The 25,609-nt window shown below is 47.6% G+C and overlaps 1 protein-coding gene across 2 annotated transcripts in view; it reads left to right on the top strand.

The window, feature by feature from the left end:
- The window catches only part of EFS (embryonal Fyn-associated substrate), a 143,783-nt gene extending 120,720 nt beyond the window's left edge, over positions 1-23,063 (top strand). For both annotated transcript variants that reach the window (XM_069633949.1, XM_069633950.1), the window contains 2 exons: positions 19,889-20,059; positions 21,181-23,063. In XM_069633949.1, coding sequence (XP_069490050.1) covers positions 19,889-20,059; positions 21,181-21,615 — 606 coding nt within the window. In that variant the 3' untranslated portion in view covers positions 21,616-23,063. The remainder of the gene's footprint in view (positions 1-19,888; positions 20,060-21,180) is intronic.
- Positions 23,064-25,609: the final 2,546 nt, after the last annotated feature.

Below are 25,609 nucleotides of genomic sequence, written 5' to 3'. Positions count from 1 at the left end.
TCCACTCTAAAACTATGAAAGTTGGCATGTCCACTCCTAGACGGAATTGTGAAAGTTAGCATGTAAAAGTTGCATTTAGAAAGTGTGCCTTACAGCCTCTCCGTCAAGCTTAGAAATGTGCCCAATAGCCTCTCTGGTAAATTGAATTTAGATGTGTGCCCAAGATCCTCTGTGAAAGATGCATTTAGAAGTGAGCCCAATAGCCTTTCTGTGAAAATTGCATTCAGTAGTGTGCCCAATAGACACTCTGGAAAGCCGCATTTAGAAATGTACCCAATAGACACTCTGGAAAATTCCATTAGAAGTGTGCCCAATAACCTCGCTGTGAAATTTAGAGGTGTACCCATTAGCCGCAATGAGAGTTACATTTAGAGGTGTGCCCAATAGCCTCCCGGGTAAATTGAATTTAGAAATGTTCCTAATAGCCTCGCTGGAAAACTGAATTTGGAAGTATCCCCAATAGCCTCGCAGGAAAATGAAGTTAATAGTGCGCCCAGTAGCCTCTCTGTGGAAAATTGAATTTAGATATGGGCCCAATATCCTCTGTGAAAGCTACATCTAGAAGTGTGCCCATTAGCCACGCTGTGAAAGCTGCATTTAGAAGTGCTACCAATAGCATCTGTGAAAGTTGACTATAGAAGTGTATCCAATAGACACCCTGGAAAGTCTCAAGTAGAAGTTTGCCCAATAGCCTCTCTGGAAAATTGAACTTAGAAATGTAGCCCAGTAGACGCTCTGTGAAAATTTGCATTTAGAAGTGTACCCAATAGCCTCCGCGAGTGTTACACTTAGAAGTGTGCCTAGTAGCCTCGCTGATAAACTGAATTTAGAAACGTTCCCAATAGCCTCTGTATGGAAAATTGTACTTAGAAGTTCGCCCGGTAGCCTCTCTGGGAAAGTGATTTTAGAAGTTTGCACATTGAAAGAGCATATAACCATTCTTACCACACCCCACGCTTACTCTCTCCTTTACATCACCACTCAACTAGAACACAGAGATACTATGACACCATTCGGTATAACTGTTCCCATACGAACATCCACCGCTTACTCCACATCATTCTATGTAAACACTGCTGGTCTCACACCCCAGCCAGGCGTTTTCCTCAGGCCTAACGCAGCCACATCCGTTCCGGATAAATCCTGCCAGAACGAACACATTCTCCTGATCTCTCAACCACCACACCTATCAATAAGAATCAGCTATTACATGTGTACCGCACGAGCTGCACACATATCCGGTGCACACACGCACCTTTTGACTCTCCCTACTCTCTCTACTGATCTGAACTTCGGTTCCCAAGGGCGTTCAACCTACCAGCGCCTTCAGACCATACCAATGGTATATAAGGCGCTATATAAGTGCAAAATAACAATAACAATTTCCACCAAAGCTCAATTCATCAGCTTCTCGAATAGATCCATCTACAGCAATTAGAATCGCTCCCATGAACTCTCTTCTATTCTACGTTATTTGGAAACCCCCTGTCATTCCGCCATCCACAGTTGTCAAAAATGACCTACGGTGCAGCAAAGTACAAGACGCTCTCCTAGGCAAAATCACCTCGCTGCAAAACAAAATCACGACCAAACTAGGCACAATCCATGCCAAATCACAACTCCCCAATCAGTCCACCCCCACTCCATCTACCCCCACTCCATCCCACTTTTCAATTTCCAGCCTGTCGCTGAACCCGAAGTTGCCCTGTTGCAAGAGGCCTCAAACCTTTATGATGCAAAGGCTACATCTGCCTGGCCCATCATCAAATAATGCGCTGAACCACTAATCGCCACTATATCTATGCATTCTTTGCCTCCTTCTCCGTCCCCATCTCTTAAGAATCTTGGATTTCTCCACTTCTAAAAAAACGCGCTCGACCCAACCAACTCTACCAATTACCGACCCATCACAACCGCCCCCTTCCTCCTCAAAAATGACAGAGCTGCTTGCCTCCAAATCCAACAATTCCTGGAACATCACTGGCCCCGATTTATTTGGATTTCGCCCCGGACACGGCACCGAATCTGCTCTACTTGACTGTAAGAACCAACTCGACTGCGATTCCTGCTCCTAGACCTTTCAGCTGCTTTCAACCTTGTTGACCACCTGACACTGCTACCACCTCTCTACTTCCACCCACTTCTCCACCAAATCAACCAGTTGGATTGCATCCTTCTTAACAGGCAGAATGTCCAGAGTCTTCTCCGGTGAATCCTCTGCCCCTCCCGCACCCATCTCCTGTGGTGCCCCATGAGATTCCTGCGTTTCCCCTACCCTCTACAATTTCTACACAAAACCCTCTTTGACCACCAGGACGCAATTGGAATCTCCTACCAATTACGTTGACGACACCTAAATCCTCACCCCTCTCTCTGGAGGCTACCATCAAGACACTATCAAACTAAACTCTGTCTACGAAACCACTGAAACCTGGATGACGTTCCATCGCTTGGTCTAAATGATGACAACACTGGACTCCTCGTTGGAGTCCAGGCCTGCCTTGCCAAACCTGACCCGCCTACAAAGCTTTCACTATCTATGGCTACACCTTCCGCAGTGGTATAAACGTTGGGCATGACGCTACCCTCAGCATTTCTCGCCAGATCATCCACATTGCTTCCACTCCAGCCACGCCACCAAACTTATCAATGCCAGCAAACCATTCCTCTCCATTGACAGTCGTCTCACCATTGCGTGTGCGATTATTGCAGTGCAGTCCTATGTGGCACCACTGAAAAACTTAAACGAGCTTCAAGTCATCCAGAACAATGCTCTTCTGCCGCCCTAAACCTTGACAGGCACGGCCATGTCGCAGATGCCAGAAGAAAAGTCCATTGGCTCTCCGTCCGAGCAAGGATCAAATTCAAAATCCTCTCCATCACCCACCGCTGTCTTGCAAATGCAGCTCCATCCTACCTCTCACAGAGACTTGCGTCTCCAGACCATTGCGATCCTCCTACGCCACTGACTCGCCGTTCCTAGGTTAAAACTCAAGAGAGCCGGCGACTCTAGCTTCCCTGTTAGTAGCCATGCATTGGAACTCTCTCGCTCTCTCCCTACGATAGGAACCTTCCTACAACGCCTTCAGGAAACTCCTCAAAACATGGCTCTTTAATTGACTGCTAATCTCTTTTTTGCCTTGCCTCCTTCTGCGCTTCCCTGTAACTAGCGCCTAGATGCTGACGCCTTTGTGCTGTGCGCTTCTATAAATGCAAAAATAAAATAAATGAATTAACTGTTGCATGCAGCTAATGCACCTGTGGACAAGAATGCATTGCTGTAAAGCAATACCAATGGAAGCAGAAAGTCGTACAAAATACCCTTTTGACATTGAAGAGTTTGCCAGAGGAGGAACATAGAAAAAGCACTATTATTTCTAACTCTTGCATTAGGACCTCTTTGCATGTGGTTTATGGTGACAGTAGCTTGACTGTTGGTTTGATCAAAGTTTGCATGTTTAGGTCTGAGATTAAACAGTGCGTAGTTGGTATGCATTTTGTCACCCACAATCTCTTAGACAAAGAAGTGTAGGAGTCGCTGGGAAGAATAGTCAAATGACCAAGTCTACAGACACATTACACCAAACGAGAAGTTCCACACATTATATAAAATTATACCAGAAAAGCCAATCCACCAGGAACTGTACACCAGACTACAGGCACCAACCTGCGATGACTACAAGGAGCGCTGACCTAAAACCTCCGCTCCCCAAACACCCAAGGACAACATTGGGCACTAAGAGAACTCTTTGCGCCAAACTCCGACCCAATGAAGGACTTATACTAAGCAGTCTTGATAAAGACCTTTATGGTTGAAACACGTGTCGGCACCACATGAACAACAGTGTTAACACACCTTGACATTTAACTGTACAGAGGCAGAGGACAGTTGAGCAACTTATCAAGAAAAAGACAAAAGCCAATAAAAATGAATGCTAAGCAATGAATTTTGTGGATTCTACCTACTTATTCAGCTGAGTGGGGACAGGCCTTTATACTCGTAACACCAGCACCAATCGAGCAGAAGCTAACACCAAGCTGACAGTGGTTTGTATAGTACTTGGTTGTTGCTGCTTCAGTGCTCTGGTCAGCTGAAGAGCCATGTCTGTTTGGAGGGGGCGTTTATCCACTCTACTTTGGCCTCATAAGTGCCGGATTTCTCGCCTGCGCCGGCAGGAGAGGTAAGGCTTTCCTTCTGGGATTGCCACTAGAAAGCCACTTGCGGTTGCTAATATTTACTCCTTTTTAAATTGGTTACATTTTGTATGGCGCACCTTGTGCTGTTTTTATTGTACATGCTGATTTTATGTAATACTGCCATGTGCTGTTGAGTGACTGATTTACTTTTACTCAAGGAAGCCCTGTGTGCGCCTGTCCTCTTTCTTTGTTTGGAGGGGGCGTTTCTTTGCCTCTCCCCCACTCCACTTACGGCCTCATATGAGCCGGATTTCCCGCCCGCGTAGCGGGCATGTCGTCGGCTCACCAAAGGCGTGCTTAAGGCAGGGCCGTCTGTGCTCGTCCGTGCTACAGGGCCTATATGTCTTACACAAAACGAAATTCTGGCTCTTGCTCCTTCTAATAGGCAGTTTCCTTCTGGGTGGCAGGTTTCCTCTGCACCGCGTCTGATAATTGAACCTCAATTGCTTTTAGTGCCACCACCTGAAGACACATGACCTATCAATGTTGCTTCTTAATACCCGCTCGCTCCCTTCCCATGTGACTGACCTCTAGCAGCTTTTATCTGATCGGCAACCTGATTTATTGTTAACTGAGACATGGTTGCATGAGCCGTCGGCACCTGCCTTGGTTCAAGCCATACCAGCTGACTTGGGAATCATTCACGCTGACCGCCCCGCCTTGCAAATGGGGGGGGGGTTGGGAGGGTTGGAGTGATTTTTAAATCCACCCTAACCATCTCTAGGCTTGAGCTCTCCCATTCGCTTGCTATGGCAGTCTCATTACTTCGCTGTGTTCTCTCCCCGTCCTTCATGTGTAATTTTCTGGTTATCTACCGCCCTTCTGGCTCATGCTGCCGGATTTATAGATCCAATTTTCCCGTCTTGTCATATAGGGTGATTTTTAATTTGCAATTCTATCTCCCACGTAATCCTGGTTTTTAAAAAACTATTTTTAGTTTGTTTTAAAAAAAATGTTTTAAGCATGGCTGATTTGGGGTTCACCCAAGTAGTTTCTAGACCTACTCACAAGTTGGGAAATAATCTTGACCTAGTCCTGGCCAATGAAGCTTTATTGACCTCTCTTCCTGCTGAACCAGTACTCTGGTCAGACCACTACTTGGTGACCTGCTTGTTTAAAATGGTCAAAAGAGTAAGGCTGTTTCTCCAAAAAGATGGCAACGGTGCTGGCGTTCGGCTGACCTTTTGGATTTTGCCTTACTGGTCAAAGATGAATGCAGCGAGGCATCAATAATTACGCTATCGGGGCTCTCTGTCACTGCTTGAGGCAGCCGATGGGGTTGCTCCTCTTCAGCGTATCAAACCCCGGAGGCTGCCTTCGGAACCCTGGTTCTCAGAGGAACTTAAAGCGCTCTGTCTCGCTCTTCGTCAATCTTGTGCTGAATCCTATTCGGCAGCTAAGAGGTTCTTTTTATGCTCAGAAAATTGAGTCCTCGCTAGGTTAACTTAAGACCCTCTTCTCGGTGGTGAGATCTCTTAATTCTGCAGCCAGACGGACGCCCTGTGTCAGTCCTACACAAGCTCTCTGTGACTCACTGGCACAATATTTTACCACATAAATCGATTCTATACACACTAATATTGGGCTAGCTATGACTACTACATCTGTCCCCATGCCTGAACTTCAAGTCCAGATAAGCGTGACGGTTCCGGAAAGCTGGGCCTCCTTTCCTTTTTTTACGGAAGTAGATGTACTTGCTGCCATTCAACATATTAAGTCGGGTCTCCTTCTGATATCATTCCACTTGCTGTGATGAAGGACATCTCCCCTGGGTTGTTTGGTGAAATTACAGGGGCGGTCAATTCCCTCTTGCCAATCTGGCATTATTCCACCAGAGCTCAAAGCTGCTATTGCTATTCCTCTTCTTAAGAGGCCCTCACTTGATCCTCGGTTACCTTCTAATTACCGTCCGATTTCCCTTTTATTATGAAACTTTTGGAGTCACTGTCTTCCCCCTTGCTGTCCACCTTTCTGGCATTCACAGACCTCTTTGACCCTGCCCAACCTGGCTTTAGGCCAGGTCGGGGTACTGAGTGTTTTGGTCTCAGTCCAAGACGACATGGCCAGGCTGGTCGAAGCCGTAGGGGTTGGCACCCTGATTCTATTAGATCTCTCAGCAGCTTTCGACGCTGTCGACCACCCTATTCTGCTTACCCGCATGGCTAAAGCTGGCATCTTGGGTCAGGTTCTTACCTGGTTCACCTCGTTTCTGACGGACGGAACTCACTCTCTCACGTCCGCCTTTTCTTTCTGGTTCCTTTTCTCTTTGTTGTGGTGTCCCACAGTCTCCTATTCTTTTCAACGTTTAAATCTGGCGTCTTGTGTTTCTCTGCTCCTTCGGCATCAGGTGCTATTCTTATGCTGACAACACTCAGATCCTGATCCGTTTAGATCTTGATCAGGCTGAGCTGTTGTGCTTGTTTCAGTTCCTGACTACCGTGGGGGCATGGATGAAACAAAATTGGCTGAAATTGAATGGAGACAAGACCGAGGTGCTGGTGGTGGGTTCTCCCCCTGATCCTTCACTGTGGGTGTCTTCTTTCTGTGTCTTCTTTCTGGCCTTCTGCTCTTGGCCTTCTTCTGGTATGACTGTCAAGGTGAAGAACCTGGGAGTAGTAGTCTCCGCGTCACTTTGTATGGAGGCACAGGTTGCGGCAGTTTGCCAGGCAGGCCATTTTCATCTAGAGAGCTTTGCAGCACGCAATTAGACGCGAAACTGTTACGGAAGGGATCTAACCCGATTACTGTGGAAGATTTTTGCCAAATGTAATAAGGGGCACTAGAGGAGTCCAAGACTAATAGCCCTGATTTGAAAAAGGTCTCAAGTGAGACCGAAACACGTGTCATCACTTAAAGGCACTTTGATAAAATAAACAACAGTGGGCGCAGTCTCCTTCTGGGTTATTCAACTTTATACTCATTTTCATCTAAAAATTCTAAAGAAGGTTCTCCTGCTTATACCTCCACATCTCCACACCCTGGTGGTTGCAGCCCTAGTATTAAGTCGTCTGGACTATTGCAATTCATTATATCTTGCCCAACCTAGGGGTTTAGTCCAGCGGATTCATTGCCTTCAGAATATGGCTTTGCTGGTGGCTACCGGTTCTCCTTATGGGGCACACATCACTCCGGTTCTGCACTCCTTACATTGGCTGTCTGTCAAACAGCGCATTGGTTTGCGCATTGGTTTTAAGGCCCTACATGATCAAGGGGCGGAATATTTGCGAGACAAGTTTACCTGTTTTTCTCCCATGCAGCCATTAAGATCTATGGGTCTTACCCCCCCCTCGCCCCCCCTCTTTTCGATGCTCCCGCATTGTAGGGCAGGCCTTCTCGGTCGCCTCCACTCAACTGGGGAATAGTCTTCCTCTGACTTTGAAAAATCTTTCGAATCATTGGGCTTTTAGTAGAGCCTTAAAACATCTGTTCGAGTGAAATTCTGCTCCGCAGTGGATATTTGATCTTCCTCTCCTCCAGCGCCATGATACCTTCGGGTGACTATGTGCTTAATAAGTTCAAATAACATAACATGTCTGGAGGTGTTACTGAATGGCTGTTGGTTCTCTTCCGGGTGCAGATGCTTGGGTAGGGTGTTTTAGAGTTTGATTGCCAGAAGGAGAGTAATGATCCTCCTTGTTTACAGTTGAAGGCGGGAACTAGGTTTTCTGTAGTGTTACTGGATCTTTGTGTCCTGGAGGGTGTGTAGTGCTGGAACTAGGACTTCTCTCCTATCTCCCACCCAGAATCGCTAAAGCTGCCAGCCGTACCTCAGTATCCCCTGGAGATCCCTGCCTGCCTTCTCTTCTAAAAAAAAATCCTATCCTCAACCTGCTCAACATTGCAAAGATCGTTAACTCATCTCTCTCGGCCATTTTCCTAGCAGTTTTCATGACCTCGTACATCAAACCCCTTCTCAAACACCTCACTTGACTCCCTCCTACCGTCCAACTACAGACTGATTAGCTAAACCAATTGACCGAACAGCGTACACCCAGCTATGCCTTTTCAGATAAACCAGCCTCCCCCCTGCCCCATTCTGCATTCAGACCCCTACGAGGAACCTAATTATGCCTCGTCTCCATCTGGGATGATCTCAAAGGAACCGCCGGCTCAGAGGGTTGGGCTGGACTAATTCTCGGCGGCATTCGACACCATTGACCACCTCACTCCCATGGACAGACTCCACTCTCTTGGCATCAGAGAAGCAGCCTTGAAATGGATCTCCTCCATCTCCAACAGATTCCAAATACCTCCCTTCTCCTCGACTCCCGCCCTGTTTCTCGAGTATCACAGCGTGCCTCTCCCTCTCTCCTCTTTAACCTCTACCTGAGCCCCCTACTCTCTACCATCCGCTCACACGACCTGTCTTGCAACAACTACGCAGATTACACCTAAATCATCTTTAAGATGCCAAAAAACATTTCCAACACCACTCCCGACCTTGCATCATGCCTCACGGAAATCGACAATTGGATGACTACTAACCACCTCCTTCTGAACCCTGGATAATCTGAAATATGTGGGAAAACTGCCCTCTTCCACCAACCCACCCTCTCTAACCGCCCCCCCTTTACTCCAACACAGTAAAATATCTGTCAAATTGTGCCATCTCCACCTACGCATTCTGACACATCATCCCCTACCAGACCTTCCCACACAGTTGCTGCGATCACAGCCATCGTTCTCTCTCGCCTAGACTATGCCAACACCCTATAACTGGGCGCCCGCATCACAATTAGGAAACCTCCAACAGGTTCAAAGCAAAGCACCTTCTTGCCCTGGGCCCCAGAGAAAACCCTCACACTCGCACTCTGCGTCCTTCACTGGCGGCTGATCGGGCGATGGTCCACCTTTTTAAGGCAATGTGCATCACCAACTGTGCTCTAAACAGCACACGCCTAGACTATCTAACACAAGCGCTCACCCTACAGACCCACCAGAAACCAGAGATCCGGAACACATATAGGATTACCTTGCCTTTCTCAAGGCACTCGAGACCTGGCTCTTCCATCTGCATCTTGACTAACCTAGTCCACCACCTGGGTGAACTATCGCCACCAGATAGGTAGGTTGTGGGTGTTGATGAGTCACTTGAGGAGGCAACAAGACAGTACCTAGCATGTACAGAAAGGATTCCAGTCGATCCGTATATGATCTGCATACCCTTATCGCAATTCGTTATCAGCTATGACGCTCTGGTAAATAAAGCACTCATCAATGGAACACAGCCGTATCCGTCCCGGGGCACGGCCACCCTTGCGCATACAACTACAGTAACTCACAACTTGACCTCATAATGCACATCACCTCTGCAACTAGACTGCAGCAGGGTCCCACGAAGAAATGCGGTCCTCCTTTGCACAATATTCTCCCGACACCCTATCACAGCATCCAATCACTAGCCAGAATTCCATGTGTCGCGAGTAGGGACTTGGCCGCCTCTACCTTCCGTAGAGCTAAAAAAAAATTGGCTAAAATGCACACATGCAATCTAAAATCCTCTTCTCAATTCTCATGCTTCGGTCCTCCAAGGGCGTAGTTGAGACCATAACTATTACATAAGGTGCTATACAAATGCCACATAACATCACATTAGAGCATCACATGCCATTCTGCAGTGCAATGTAATGCCTTCTTTCAGGCTGACCATTCTGGAGAGATGGTCATTTTAAGTGTGCAGCCAATGATCTACGTCCCAACCACACGGCTAGCAGCAAGGCCCTGCTGCATCTTAAGTATGCAGCAGGCCAGCATAAAAAGGGAGTTTCACCAAAGCTGATCTAATCCCTTTGGAAAATTACACTCCTTTCCCCAGCTCCCACGCAACACCCCCTCCGACTACCCAGATTACATTTACTGCCTACATTTTATATACCGTCGAAGGCACCACACTTTTGCGGTGGCCTTGTACCCTCTCCCAGGCTCTTGGAGAATACCTGTGGTGCCAGTGTTGAACACTGGGAATCACGTGGGCCCCAACAAAGGATCAGCTATTAAGGAAAGGACCTTCTTTGAGACAGGCCCAGACACTGTTGAATGATGCATCTTTAAAAGAAAGTGCACCATAATTATACTATACTCTGCCTCTGTGCCAGATTGTCCATTAGGAAAACTAACTGGGCATTTTCTTTTAGGAGAAGGTGGCTTCATAATGTGCCAAAAATCTTAAATGCCAGTTGTGCTCCGGATGGAACAGTCCACCCGTGGGCACATTTTGGAATGAGATGACCCAGTCCGCCTGGACGTCCAATAATGGTAGTGCTGTGCATGTTCATATGAAACCTTACATTTGCTGTTACAGGTGGGTGACCTTTCAACACCTCCACATCCTATGAAATCCACACACAAACAGGTGTGAAGATTTACGACAGATGAGTAAAGAAATCCTCCTTGTTGTTAACATTCAGCATAACATTTCATGAAAGGCTATTGCCCAATTACATGTGGGTGGGCACAAGCCCACTTGGAGCCTAATCTGAAGCAAACTATGTTCAGATATGTCTGGTGACACACAATTCAACGATTGTGGTTTAGTGAAACCCCCAAAATGTACACATTAGCTACTTCAATTCCCTTCTTGGCCACCATGATGGCTTGCAAGGGAACCATTGCCCCCCCCCTCTCCCCCTCTCTAGAGAAAGGTTAGAGGCATTATAATCCTGTTCTTGAGGTCTGCTTGGTAAACGGCATGAATATTTGGATGAACGATGGACCTGGTGACAGACATCCGGATAATCGAAAGCTTTTATAGCAACCTGTGGTGCAATCCCTTGCATGATGGTGCAACCATATCTATCTGAAATGGGTGGATTTACTGGAACTCCTGAATGGCAATATGTTGCCTGCCTTATTGCATAGGACGGTTTCATGCAAGGACTAACAACCCCAAGGACGTGGATCCATCAAATGTGTGGGACCTGATAAGGCCTCAAGTCTGCTGTGGCCGACAGAGCGGATATCCTCCGAACATACCATGAACATGCTGCATCCTGAAATGCTGCTAAGTGTCTTTCCTCGCAAGACCGCAGAAGTTGCGAGTCATAGGATTACCTTACATTGTTGCTCTGAGAACAGGAAATCAACATTTTCCTTTTAGCACAACCTGATCCGTGAGAATAAAGTTACCTGGGTGATGGAAATACCAATTTTCAACTAGCGCAAATATTCAAAACACGTTTTGGCAAATGCCAACCTTTCGATCAGAAAAGGGGAGTCTATTTGCATGCTGATGCCTGGGGTCCAGGTACCCATGCATGAAGATTACCCAAGTTTGCAGCACAGGCAGTCTTGATATATTAAAGACAGGGAGGCAAGCATTATGCTTCAACTTTTAATTCCACTCTTCAGCAGTTTCAAACCTTTTCCTTAAATGTGAAAAAAACATACATTTACATTTTTGGGGGGGGAAAACACTACAAATCCCTATGGGCCTCCTGCATCAGGTAGTCCGCCTAGTAACCTTCTTCACTCCTGTTACTGCCATGTCACTTCCTTGCAAGGTCCTTTTCTCTTCTTTTCTGCTCTGAACCTTAATAACCGAAACAACTGTGCTGTGCCTTTGGGGAACTGAAACCAAACACGCACACAACTTCAATGTCGAGGCTGCACAAACTCTTGTCACTTTCCGGATAGGTATCGACTCCTTACTCTTTCGATAAAGACTCGACAATTAAAGATTAATCTTCCCCTGCTATATCCAAACAACCACATTAGGGTGGGATTACGCTCAGTGCACAATAAATACAGCATAACAATCATCTCTCTTTGTGGTACACTATGCATATTTGGGGCGGGATAATGCTTGCCTCTCTGTGTATTTAATAGAATCAAGACTCCATGTGCTGTAATCTTGGGTAATCTTCATTCTATATCAAGACTGGAGGCAAGCATATTGCTTGTTCAAAGCTACGTACAAAATTTGCCACCGATGATGCATCCTCATCATTCGACCAATCTGGTGCCTTGAGTATATCTTGCAAGCTAACTCCTGCTCCAAAAGCTTTTGAGATCATGGCTCCTCTGAATGCACTCCAAACGTATTCATGTCCATCCCTGACTGTGCCATTATCTTGCGCACCCAGCCTGCAATCGTGGCCGTCGCCACTGCTTTATACGGCCTCCTGCACGCTATGAACAGCTGCGTCACACCTGCTGGCCTTAATTTGTCTGTCCTTGTCTGCTATTCTTTAATAAGTCCACACATAGCTTAGGCCTATCCGATAAGTAGGGGTATGACATACCTGTATAGTTAGAATTTGTCCTTCTCGCAACGTTCAATGCTACTCCTTCTGGATAGAACATTATCCTGTCTACCTCTAGTGCCTTAACGTCCATAACTCCTACAGGAAACCAGACATGGCAGCATTGCCAATTTACCAGACAAGTGTGGCATCGATAAATCTCTAATGGGGGCATAACTAGAAAGTAGTCCAAATACTACATTCACATTCCATGGGTAAGCATATTTGGGAAGAAGTGGAGACTGCAACATAATCCCTTTAAGTAGTCTGACCTCTGCTCGATGTTCCCCGGTCGGTCGGTTATAAGACATGCCCTGCTGAGAGAGCCGATCTGTAAACTCCTAATATTCTGAAGGCTTTGCCTTCTCTGGCTAGGGACGCCAAGAAATTGAGCACTTGAACTACAGGGGCAGAAATGGGATGTTGACCTTGTTGGTTACACCAGCTCCCCCATCTACTCCACGCAGCATTGTAGCTCCTGAGCATAGCAGGGGGCCCATGATTCCTTGATGAGCTGGGCAGCCTGTCTCAAAATCCCTGGGAGGCCCAACATGCACCCGATGCCCTGCATGCTATTCGATAGAACGACCCAGCTAGCCTCCGAGGATGATGCTTCCCAGCTGGGTCTGACAGGAGCTCTGCTTTCTGAGGTAGTCAGCGGGAAATCCAAGTAAAGTTCCATCAGAACTGGAAACCATACTCTCAACTTTCCAAGTCAGAGCAATGATTACAGACTCTGCTTTCTCCCTGTAAATCTTTGCTACTACCCTGGTCCACATTACTGATACGTTTAGATCTTGATCAGGCTGAGATGTCGTCATGCCTGCGAAGATGCCTGACTGCTGTTGGTACGTGGATGAACTACAACTGGCTCAAGTTGAACGGAGACGAGACTGAGGTCTTGGTGGTGAGGTGCCCCTCTGATCCCTCATTCTGGGTTTCTTCCTTCTGTTACTCCTCTCTTGCTCTCCTCCCCGTTCCTACGGGGAAGGTGAAAAAGTGGGTGTAACACTATCTGCTTCATTATCTATGGACAGCCAAGTTAGTGCTATGTGTTGAGCAGGACACTTTCAGTTGAGAGTTTTGACAAAAGTGCTCCCTTTTGATTCCTGAGATTCTTCGTCCACCGGTGGTAGGAACTCTGATACTATCCCGGTTGGACTACTGCAACTCTTTGTCCTTGGCCCCACCAAAGGGGCTCATTCAGAGATTACAATGCATGCAAAACCTGCCAGCTAGAATGGCAACTGGCACCCTTTATGGAGTCCATATCCCCTCAGTATTACGATCCCATCATTGGCTGCCTATAACTCAGCATATCAGGTTCAAGGCTCCATTTATTGTACACCGGGCTTTACATAATCAGGGAGCAGAGTTCCTCCGAGTTAAGTTTGCACGCTACTACCCTAGCCGCCAGTTGCGCTCTGCAACTGCTGACCTGCTTATCGTGGTTTCCAGTCGGCGCACTCGGATAGGCGGTCAGGCTTTTTCCATAGCAGCTGCCATCCTGTGGAACGAGCTGCCGCTATCCATAAAAAAAAAACTCTCTAATCATTTAGCCTTTAGAAAAGCGGTCAAGACACTTCTCTTTTAGATTTGTTAGGTTTCTGGTTTATTCTTTCAACGTGGATGCTCGCCTGTCTCCCTAGCGCCAAGATACCTTAGGGTGACTGTGCGCTTAAGAAATATTCATAACATAACATTCCGAAAGGGGAAACAGGGAATTGCACTGCTACTTTTCCAGCTGTGTAGATATGCATCTGCTCCTAGAGCACCCAGATCTAACCTCTAGCTGAAAATCTTGAGAATCTGTGTACCATCTGGAGGCAAGCAGGTCAGACTCTAGGGGAACCCAAAGTATCTCTACTCGTTGTAATATTCGCTCGTCGATCATCCAGTTTCTGGAATCGGTCTGATACCTGGATTTCCAGTCCGCAATTTAGGTTCTGTTCTCCCAGTAGATACTGTGCTGTGACTGAAATCCTCCTCTGTAGGCAATAGTGCCAGAAGTCTTTCACCAATTCCACTAGCATTCTGGACTTTGTCGCCCCTTGATGATGTATGTACCTAATTGCCAAAATTTGGCTTGCCCGATCCATGCCTCCATGATCTGGAGCCACCACTCCCTGTCCTCCCTTGTTGATCGAGGGGATATTTGAGTCCATATCTCAGATGTTTGCATTTCAGTGTCTGGAGAACTCTGTAGTGCAGGGGACCCGGAAACATGGCTTGAATAGAGGCTGTGAGCAGGCCTACTATCCAAGCTAGGGCCGTAAGGAAATTACTGTTTTCTTGAGACATACCCTTATCTCCTTTTTGATGGCCTTCATCTTCAGCATCAGAAGTTCCAGGTTCACTTTCATGGTGTCGATAACGAAACACAGAAATTCCATCCTTCTCTTGGGTGTCAATTCTGACTTCTCTCTAATTAATGAGGAAGCTGAAAACCATCAATAGGTCTGTCACCGACGCTACTTGCTCTAGCAGCAACTCCTTGTGGGACGCCAATATCGGGATGACATCTAGGTAGATTATCACCCTTCTTCCTCTCTGATTGCCGACGCGACTGGCCTCATCGGCTTGGAGAAGGCCCAAGGCGCTGGTGAGAGCCCGAATGGCGGTGGTTTGAACTGCCAAAATTGACCTTGCCGTCTGAAACTCTGGAATAGCCTGTCGACTGCAGCTACAGGCAGAGTGAGATACGCATCTTTCAGGTCTATCTGCGCTAGCCAATCTTCTCTTCTGATAATCTCTGAGCAGATGGATACCATCCATTTTGAAATGTCTGTACACGATCCACCCGTTCAGCTCTTAGGTTTATGGCTTGTTTTACTTTCATTTCTGTGCACTAAGATGATGTTGCTGACAGTTTGGGTTTTTGTCTATGCTGTGCTCTAGTTCTCCTTTCCTTCTTAGTTTGAGTTCTAGTTCCATCCTCCGCATCTCCTGCTGTATGGTCAGTAGAGGAGGAACTAAGAATTCTAACCAGAACCCTGATACTGTTCCTAAGACCCAGGCATTGCTTGACAACTCTCGCCACTTGCACATAAACAACTTTGTTCTGCCCCCCCACTGGCAGGTAATACTAGGCAGAAAAATTACCTGATTGTGCTCCTTGATGTCGACCATAGCTTCTCCCTCTGCAAGGTCTCGAAGATCTGCCTCTTGCTGGGAAAAAGGTATCTTGTTTACAGTTCTCCCAGTACTGGGCTCTGGGGTAATGCGATCTCCGTTGCGATATGTAGCGACCAGCCAATCGGCTTCTAAAACTGCCCTGCAAAAACCTGGTTGGGAAATATTTGTTTGAGGACTGGGCTGTCTCTTGTCCGGTGTATTTCCCAATGAACTTCTTCACTCCTTGGCAAAGGCTTCACCAAATAAGCCGCCTGCTGCTTCTCCTGCCTCGTAAGTAGCTAAGTCTCCTAGTTTATTAATCTTGAGCAACAAGCTCCTCCTTCTGTCCGAGGACATGGCACAATTGGCATTCTCCAAGAGCTATACAGCTCTTTGAGCCCAGCACCCCAAGGTAGCTGCGGCCACTGGCTCCCCTGTATCTTTTGCACCTTCTGCTAGGTCCATGATCTTGGCAATAGGGTTCGATAAGTCTAGTAGTTTCTCTTGGCAGTTCGTCCAAGCTTGATTCATGCCCTTGCGTACATCCTTTGATACCTTGGTGACAAAAGTTAACCTCTTTAGGGGAGGGGGGGGGGTCCAGTTCTGGAGTGTCTGCTATGTTTCCAGCTAGCTATGGACGTGGACATTCAGACTTCATGCTCAGTCTTGTTTCCTTTTCTAGGGGCTTTCTTAATCGTTGATATATAGCTACTCTAGGTGAAGCTTCCCAATAAATGGATCTGTAGTGTATTGTGCAATCAGAATCGAAAACTGCTTGATCTTGTATAGTCTTATTTCCTTGCTTTTTTCATTTCTTGCTCGGGTACGATTGTAGAGGCCTGCACTATGTCCTCTTTGAGAAGTGCATCACCGTCCGTAGCTGTGTCTGTGTCTCCCATATTGTCTTCTCCCGGGGGAAGGAGGTAGGAGGCTTGATATATGATATGATATGGCATTTGTAACGCGCCTATACACAAGTGTTTCACGGCTGACCTTTGGAAAGCATCTCGCAGGTTCCTGAAAGAGTCGGCAGCCTCTGGGGCACATCAACTTTCTCGGGTCACGATGTGGGAAGCAGAAGTCGTTGGTCTTCCAGGTCTTTGCACTCCCCTGTTTGCACTCCTCTTTTTTTTGAGTGCTGCACGGACGTGTTGTGAAGTGGCATCTGGTCACTCTTCTTGTTGCCCTCCATGAGGGCATCCTGCCTCGCTTGCAGGGGTTTAATCCCCTGAGCCCCCACTGTAATAGAGGCACACTTAAATGGAGGTGAGTAAGAGCTTTATTCGAGGCCCCCGGGGTAGTCACAGTGGAGGCACCAACTGGCGAGGCACTCTCAAATGGAATATACATGCACGAGGTTCTAAAGAGACTCGTGCATGTATTACCATAACACCCACCTGTACCAGAGAGTCTCCTAGCACTTGTTTAAAACGGAGTGCCAGGTCTGTATTTTCCTGGGCACTAACCTCCTCTATGCTGTCTTCGCTCTAGCAGTCATCCATGGCAGCTGTTGCCGGGGGTATTATGTGCTAGCTGTGCCAGTGGCTGAACGAGCTGGCTGATGTACACATCTGTTGATATACAGGTGTAATGTGCCTGATATGAGGGTAAGTATCAAGCTCGGCTACTGAAACACCCTGCCTTGTGCTGCTAATGCTCAGGAGCATCTTGACGCTTAATTGTGAGGCGAGCAGAATCTGCGAGCCTCCTATACTCTGCACGTCTCTGCATCAGTGCCTCCACTGTCAAGGGTTTCTGTCACTGTCTCGCGTCGCAAGTACCTTATGCGCACATCAGCGCAATCACACTCTCCCAATCTAGAGCTTCCAAAGCTCAATTATATAGCCAGGCATGAGCATAGTGTCAGTGATGCGTGGCATACAAATATCTAAACCGAAAATCAAAATGCTTGCTTACGTTCTAATAGCAATATTGTCGCAACGGTTTTCTATTTTGCACAAACTGGGCTACATACACTATTGTCACTATCATTTGCATAATACCACTTTGAAATGGGGTTAACAGGTAAAACGTTTCCACAACGAGCTCTGCAGCTGAAAGAGTACTTATCTGGCTAAAGAGCAGAAAAAGAAGGGGGAAAGGACCTGGTCAGGAAGTGACATGGCAGGAGCAGTAGTGAAGGAAGTTACTAGCAGGACTAGCCGATGCAGGAGGCCCAAAGAGATTTGCAGTTTTTTCATTAAAAAAGAAAAGAAAATGTGTGTTCTCCAGCATGGGGTCGGCATGGATTCACATGCTCATGAATATTCCTGTAGTCAGGCTAGGAATCGTTGGCAAAAGAAAAACCAGTTTCAATTGAACTGAAAAACTGTTTCTCCTCTAAACTAATCACTGTACTCTGAGTCATACTGCCCCCAGCCAATGACCCCCCTCTCCCTAAGCCCCTCCTCTGGCAGCCATCTTCAGATTTTTACTGCACGTTCAAGTGTCGGGGGGGAGGGGGGGGGAGTCCTCGAGTTTTGCTCTGTGAGCTATTCTATGTTTTCTTGCCCTTTTTTCGTGAAAAAAGTCCTATTTTTGTCAAACCAAGCCGTGTGCTCTTCTCTTCACGCCGACAAGCGGGCATGCCTGTGCTGGGCCACTTCAGGTGACTTTGCAACACTCGTGCAGGAATCTGGAAAAGCTTTGAATTAAAAAGAACCGCTGGCCCTTCCCCAATTTGTGTATTGGACTAGTAAATCTAGGGCAAGATCCTGTTATCAGATTATATACAAATATTTTTGCGCAACACCTCAAACAAAAACTTCCATTTGTGGAATGTTTAGTTGTGGCGTGGGGCCCACTGACCATCACCCAGCCAATTTCTGATCTGAGTCTGTTTCCCCATTGGCACAAAGAAATGGCCTAAATTTCGGGCACCTCAACTGCTACTCTGGAGCATTAAATGGATGCAAACTGTTGAGGCAGAGCGTAATATAGAAGCTTGTGGGCTGATCTTCCAGTGCCTTGGAGGATGTTAATCTCCTGGGCATCTGCAATGCCAGCAGTGGTGGAGGTATCGCACCTAGAAATACCAATCTCACCTTTTTAAATCCTCCCTATTCCCACACCTGCCCTTGAAATGAGATGGATGATTAAGGTGGGAAGATCAGTCCTGCGGTAGGATTAAAGATGGGCGTACATAGTGTATTCAATGAGGGGTTCCTGAGCTCTCTTGGATTTCAGCCTACAATGGTTAGGTTTTCTTGCACTCCTCTGACTTTGGTTATATTATTTTGAGAAGTATTTGTAAAGGCAGCATTCACAATTTAAATGACTTCTTGGCACGGTTGGAGATAACTACACGTGAGGGAGGGTATGGTTAAGTTTATTGGAAGTCCAATGGGTAGGGGGGGCACTTGGGGAGACAAGGCAAGACTAGCATAATCCAAGGTTGCCCCAAACCGTCCCATTCGGTCCTTCATGCCCTCAAAAAACCATCTGCTTTGCACCATTGTCATGCAGGACCCAGCAGGGAGGGCATGGGCCTTGAAGAGAAGCATCCTGACAGCACATACCCTGTTGCTTTTACACATAGCCCATAATCAACTTCTTGAAGTGCGAGGCAAGGTGACGGCAAAATGTGACTCTGGAGAGGGGCATTTGTATCCTCAGCTTCCATAATCACCGGTCCGGTTGACACTGAGAGGACTACAGGAGGGTGCATGACCAGGTTCCAAAGAGCCTTCATATCTGGGATTGGTATGCTGACAAAATTCACACCCTCTTCTAAGGACAGACCGAACACGGGTTGGTAGGCCTCATCGAGAGGGGGTAAGCACACTGACTAAAGCTCCACTTGGACCCAACCTTCCTGCTGCATTTCTTCAGGGCCTGTGCCCTCCGCCAGCTGTGTGCAGCATAACTGGGAGGGTGCTTGGATTCTGGAGATGGAAGAAGCAGGCTACTACAGGTTGCTTTCACAGATGCAAGGGGTTGTGATGCGTTCCCTGGCACTGGTACATTTTCTCGGGGCCTTTGGTTTCTTCATGTTTGATTTGCCCTCTTGCCCGGAGGGCTCTGTGGGCCAGCTCCCCTCTTTCGGCTGGCAGCAGCGCTCTTGTGCAGGGTGTTAGAACGTCAGAATGTTCTTCGAGCACTATTGCAGTTAGGCATTCTCCAAGTGCTCTTCCACCATCATCCAGAGCTGGTCATTCTTTTGTCTTAATTTTTCTGTCTCCGTCCTCCCTTCTTTCTGTCTCTTATCCCCACACTGAGCTGCCTCCTCCCTCATTTATCTGTCTCTTCCCTCCACCCCCTTCCATCCAATGTCTCCCCTGTGTCTTTCATCTGTACCATGGTCTCTACTGACGGTGGAATGTTTCCTGTCTATGCAGGGCGCGGAGCGGAATGCCTCACAGGCGAGTGGTACCCTGCCAGGAGGAGATGGCCCTCAACAGAATGGTCCACCTGTGACTGCCCCCGAGAGCCCACCGACCTCTCAAGAAGAACTATCGCCAGGAACCTCACCAGAGCTTGAAGGGATGATCCACGATCATCTCATTAAGGTACTACCACCGCGTGTCCAGGTCTGTGTTGGCTTTACAGGGCCTGCCAACAGCATGGCCTCTCGGTTGTGAAGTAGTCAGAATAGGACACCATGCAAGCCATCTCTGCTGTTAAACAGGATATAAAGAGTTGCAGTGTCCTTCACCTTGAAAGAGGTGACCAAAAATAATGCATCCTCTTTAGGGAAGTGTTGATCCCAGGGATTGTTGCAGGTGCATAGGAAGGCCCTTTGCCCCCAGGACTCCAATGTATCAAACAAGGAGACACAATAGGTTAAAGTAGGGGGTGTCCGGTGCACAGAGGGGCAGCATGTTGCCTCCTCCCTCCACACAGATGTACACTTGTGTCCACTTAATAGGTATACTGTATTGTTGTAGGGTAACACTTGATGCTGGCTGTTGTAAAAAGACTTAGCAAGGCAAGAAGTACAAGCATAATATCCCAGAGTCAGACCTCCCCCTCGCCCCACTAGATATGGGGCTAGCACAGAGGTGGATTTGGACAAAGAAAGGGATGTAGGGTCTTAGCTGTTGGAGCTAGCTTGGGAAATGAGGGTACATGCCTCTTGGCCAACATTATAAATTGCCTGAGAAACAGTTGCAGTTAGCCTGAGAACAAAAATGCTTGGGTGTCCAGTTAAAGGTGCGATTACAAAAGGTTCAAATGCAATAGGTTCGGGTCAATGGGACCGAAAATAAAAGGTTCAATATTTATTTAATTATATATGTTTAGGGGGGGTTCATATAGGTTAAAAAAAGTGTTTTTTACCATAAAAAACAGGGGTGGGGGGGCCTTTTTGTTTTCGGTCCTTTTGTTTCGAACCTATTGTATTTCAAAACTTTTCATTCGCATCTTAAACCTATAACCAAATGCTTGATGCTTGATCCTATCTGGCAGGCAGAGTAGGAAAACAGGAATGTTTGTCTTTTTACCTGGCAGGCGAAGCAAAGTTACAAGTTCGGCTCTCAGTTTAGAGGTGCAGCTGGGCCACTCTGCTGTTATGAATGCTGCATTCGGAATACCTTGTATTTGTATTGGATAGACTTGGATTGGGAATAGAAAATGTGGCATCTCGACTGGCTGAGTTTAATGTCCTTGCCTTCTTGTTTCTATACTTTAGACCACCGCTGGAGGCTTGCCACCGCTGGACCCATCGCTGGAAGACCTGCAGCTGCTCCACTTCTATGCCGGGCAGTGCCAAGGCCACTATGCCACCTTGCTGACCGCCATTGACTCCTTCTTTGACAGTGTACGTGGCAACCAGCCACCCAAAGTCTTCATCTCCCACGGCAAGTTTGTCATTGTCACGGCCCACAAGCTGGTTTTCATCGGCGACACCCTGGCCCGGCTGCTGGCATCACAGGAGTTGAGAGTGCAGGTGACTACCTGCGGCAATGCCCTCTGCCAGGCCCTTAAAGTGGTGGTGCTGGCCACCAAGGGTGCTGCCCTGCAGTACCCCTCGATCCCAGCTGTTCAAGAGATGGTAGACCGGGTGACCGAGCTCTCTGGATGTGCCCTGGCCTTTGCCACGCTCTTGAGCCGTTTGACTGTCTAACGCCTCCACAGTACAGCACAACCTGTCACATGGGCAGTCAAAACGAGACACAATCACTTATTTATTCTTTATTTAAGTTTTATTTGGACCATTGATTTTGGGAGCGCACATGTTTGGCACAATGATGGTCTTGTCTTGTGTGAAGCTGCATTGGACAGGTGTGAACAGTTTTTCTTTCCAGACTGAGGTTATCCGCTTGCCCTTGGCTGGTCCAGTGGCACTAGAGGGTAGAAAAAACATCTATCATGTCTTTGGGCCCAGTTCCATGACAATAGAAGGGAAACTGCTTGCTTTTGTCTGGCTCGCCAAAAAGGTGAACATTTGCTCTTGACTTAGCGAACAGCAGGCAAGAACTTCCCTCCTTCTGGCTCGTACAGTAGTGGAGATGACTATTATGATAATGGGAGTGAACTATGTGCCCAGAGGCTATTCCACGGAGGAGTGGGGGGGTTGAGGGGGTGTTAACTGCCTGACACGGATTGGCCAAATTATTGGAAAAGACCGCCAACCCATGGAATGATCCATACACCGCAGTGAATTCCCAGCCTTCCAGCTGGGGTAACCACAGAAATGAACTGCCTATACTGGTGGGGGTAAACCTGTCCATTGAGGTTTGTGAAGGGTCTGCCCCTTGACTGTTTGTTATGGAAGCCATCCATGTGCACCCTCTGCTGTTCCAAGGGCTCTCTGTCCATAACTTGTTTAAAAAAATGGTGGCAAGTAATGTGTCCTTGAGTTGTTCCAACAGTGGGAGGGGGAATGCGTTCCCTTAGTATAATCTTCACAATGGGCAGGGCCGATCAGCAAAGGGTGAGATCACCCCACCCCCCCCCCCCCCACCCCCCCAACAGGTGACATCCCGCCCTCCATGTTCCACGGTCTGGATGGGGGTGAACCACTTGCCTGCTGCATGTTCCAAAGATTGGGTGAACCGCGCACCCTGGGCTATTTAAGGAATGGTTGTGACTGATTCGCCGCTGGACTGTCCCATGGGCGTAGGTTAGACTGTTGCATGGTGTGGGTGTGCACCACCTGTCCCTGAACTACACCAACAAGAAGGGTGATCTGTGAACTCTTGAAGTGTTTCAGAATTTGGGAGGTAAATCGGTTGCCCTTTGGAGATGTCATCCTCTATTGCTGAAAATCTGCTGATCTTGGACTGTTGCCGTGATGTGAGTGAACTACCTGCCCTCAAGAGGGGCAAATGTTCTATGCAAACACCGCTTTTTTTCACAGTATGCTCAGACAAAACATGTGGGGGTGAGGGAGGCGTTTGTGCGCCTCTAAGACGGACTGGTTAAACGAACATGCACATGACGTGTGCAGTTTTTTTATTCTAATCTACGAAATATCACTTTTGATATGTGACAAATCTGGGCGGGTGGGGCGTTTATATGGTTGATACGGATTTGTACAGTTTTTAAAATAAAGCAGCTTTTTTTTCCTCATGGGCCTTCTGCAAGCATGTCCTGGGAGTTTGTGCCTTTTACTGCGTGATGTGCTGGGAGTTTGCGTCTTATGACTGCATGAATGGCCTTCATTCTGGAGATCAGTTTCTAATCAAGCTCATCCATCAAGCTGTGCTCAGCTCCCAAGTATGGAATATGAAGTGGTGATGAGGAGCATAGTCTGAGCTAGTTGCGGTTGCCAGAGGTGAAATGCAGGTGCCGCAGACCAAGGTTGCAGTTCATAATGGAATATCAAGGGGTGTGTTGGGTTCTTGATTCAAGTGGGCAGAAGTGAAGTTGCCATTACTGTTTGCCTGTGTTGGTAACTGCACACAATGATTTGCTGCGAATAAAGATCGAGGCGCATTGGTACGTCATTGTATAAGGGACCATTGCTGGTTTAGCAGAGGGTGCTGTTAGAGGAGCATTGGTAGTCCTGAATTTGCGGGCCAATCTAAGAATATGTTCGGGATAGAGTTGAAATTATAGTACGTTTTGAGTGTCGTATCGGATTGCACTGTAAATGATGCTACAGATCCAGGTTGAAGTGCAATGCCTGGATGTGTCTGGGTATGTGAAAGACCTCACACTGAAGTAGCTCTGTAGCACAATTAAGGTGCACCAATATATGTTGAGTCTTACGATGCCTCATGCTAAACCTCTCTAAAGAAGTCCTCTTTTTCTGATGCTTGTTAATCTGCTTAGAATCACATGCGTTGCATATAATAATAATTTCGCATTTATATAGCGCTACGAACCATCAGGTATCTGAGCGCTGCTTATTATTACCCACGGTGTGTGGTGCTCATTTATCGACCTCGGAAGGATGAAAGGCTGAGTTTGGCCCCGCCGGGATTCGAACCTGCGTTAGCAGGCTCTGCACGTATGTCAAAGCGAGCGCTCTACTCGCTGTGCCACTTGACCGACATCCAGTAGTAACCGCGGAGTATTGCATCTTGTCTTTCGGGGTCTGAAAGGGGACGTCGGCATAGGCCTGTCTGTAACACTATCCCCATCGTGACGTGTAATGTACCCAAGGTCCCTCACATTGTTTTTTTCCCAGATAACTGGTTGCCCTATTGCGGAGCACTTCATAAGAGACATTGTTTATCCTTGTTTACCGACTTTGTAGGTTTATTTCCCTAAAGTCACTTCGGCGGTGCTTGAAAATATTACGACAAAGACTGCGGAAACTTTCGACGGCAGTGGACCTCGATGTCTAAGATCCGGCGGCAGAGCCATCCACGTGGCCGGGCCCTCTGGCCAGCCTACACAGTAGGGAGAGTGGGGTTGGGGTTACCATATCTTTCGCTATGTCTCTCCTCTTTCCCCCTCTTTACCCTCTAGGTCTGGTCATCTTTTTTTTATTACCTTTCGCTATGGAAAGGCCACATTCAGATTTTACCCCTCTTGCAGGATAAGATACCTGTGGAAGGCCAAGCATGATGAGTGCAATAATTGTCTACCCCTTGACCACGACGAAGCGCGGTGCGCGGCTTGTAGACTCCTTCAACCCAAAACTCTTAAGGAGCGCCGTGTTAAGCGGTGGGCCGCCTACGGCATGTCGCAGACTGGATCTTCTTCACCCCTCCATCCCCCCGCCGGAAGTGACGGGGTACCAGTGATGATCAAGCATCCGTACCGGATGCCATTGCCCTTACAACAGACCCTCCTTGGTCCGCCATGCCCGTCCCCCAACCCTTCCTGGCCTGACGAAAGTCACGCTACAGAGACAACACCCGGCGACAGGGGCGTACATAAAACCCTCACAAAACACAACCCCTGCCCCAATTTTGACGGGTTCGTCGAAACTGGTGAAAGCGCCAACAAGACAGCCGAAAATTTCAACGGGTTCCTCTGATCTTGCAGATCAAGTCTTCCCCGCATCCGAAGCAGCGTATTGCGACTGGGCCTTCAAAAATCAAGGGCGCTACTTCAAAATCACATTTGGCCGGCGAAGCACACTCATCCGACACTCTGACGCCCCCTAAGGCCCCGGTAGGACAAAAATCTACCGTTAGGCCTTCTAGTCAATCGGTAGGTGAAAAAACTACTGCTAGGCCTCCTGCCTCTAGGCCTCCTTCTACAGCTAGGCCTACGACAAACCCCGATTCGCCAGACATCACTGAGTATTGCGAGGATCACTTCGGCAGTGGGGTTGATGCCTAAGGAATCGTCGAAATGCAAGGAGCGTGCCGCGGGCACGTCTGAAGACGCGCCATAGCACCCTGATGCTCGCAAAGACTGAGGCTAGTCGGGAGCCTTTATCTAGCGCTATTGCTAATAAATTTCAGCGCCAAAGGCAAGAAAATGAAGGTTTTTCCACCTTTTTACACCTTCTGGTTCATCTAAATGGACCAGGGGAAAAAAAATGTGAAGGGTGCATGGGACCGCCTGGAAAGGATTGTGTCGTTCTCAGAGCATCCTACACCCAAGAGACCATGTGAGGATCCTCTTTCTATGCCAACCTTAAGATTTCCTGCTAATTTAGAATCTTCTCGGGTCCATTTCATTTCTACCCACCCTGAGGACGAAATTCAAATGGA

The sequence above is a fragment of the Ambystoma mexicanum genome, chromosome 13, assembly GCF_040938575.1.
Source record: "Ambystoma mexicanum isolate Mex_15411 chromosome 13, UKY_AmexF1_1, whole genome shotgun sequence".
NCBI classification, from domain to species: Eukaryota; Metazoa; Chordata; class Amphibia; order Caudata; family Ambystomatidae; genus Ambystoma; species Ambystoma mexicanum.
The sequence above is the reverse complement of the archived record's forward strand: the minus strand, read 5'-3'. Positions and strand labels throughout refer to the sequence as shown.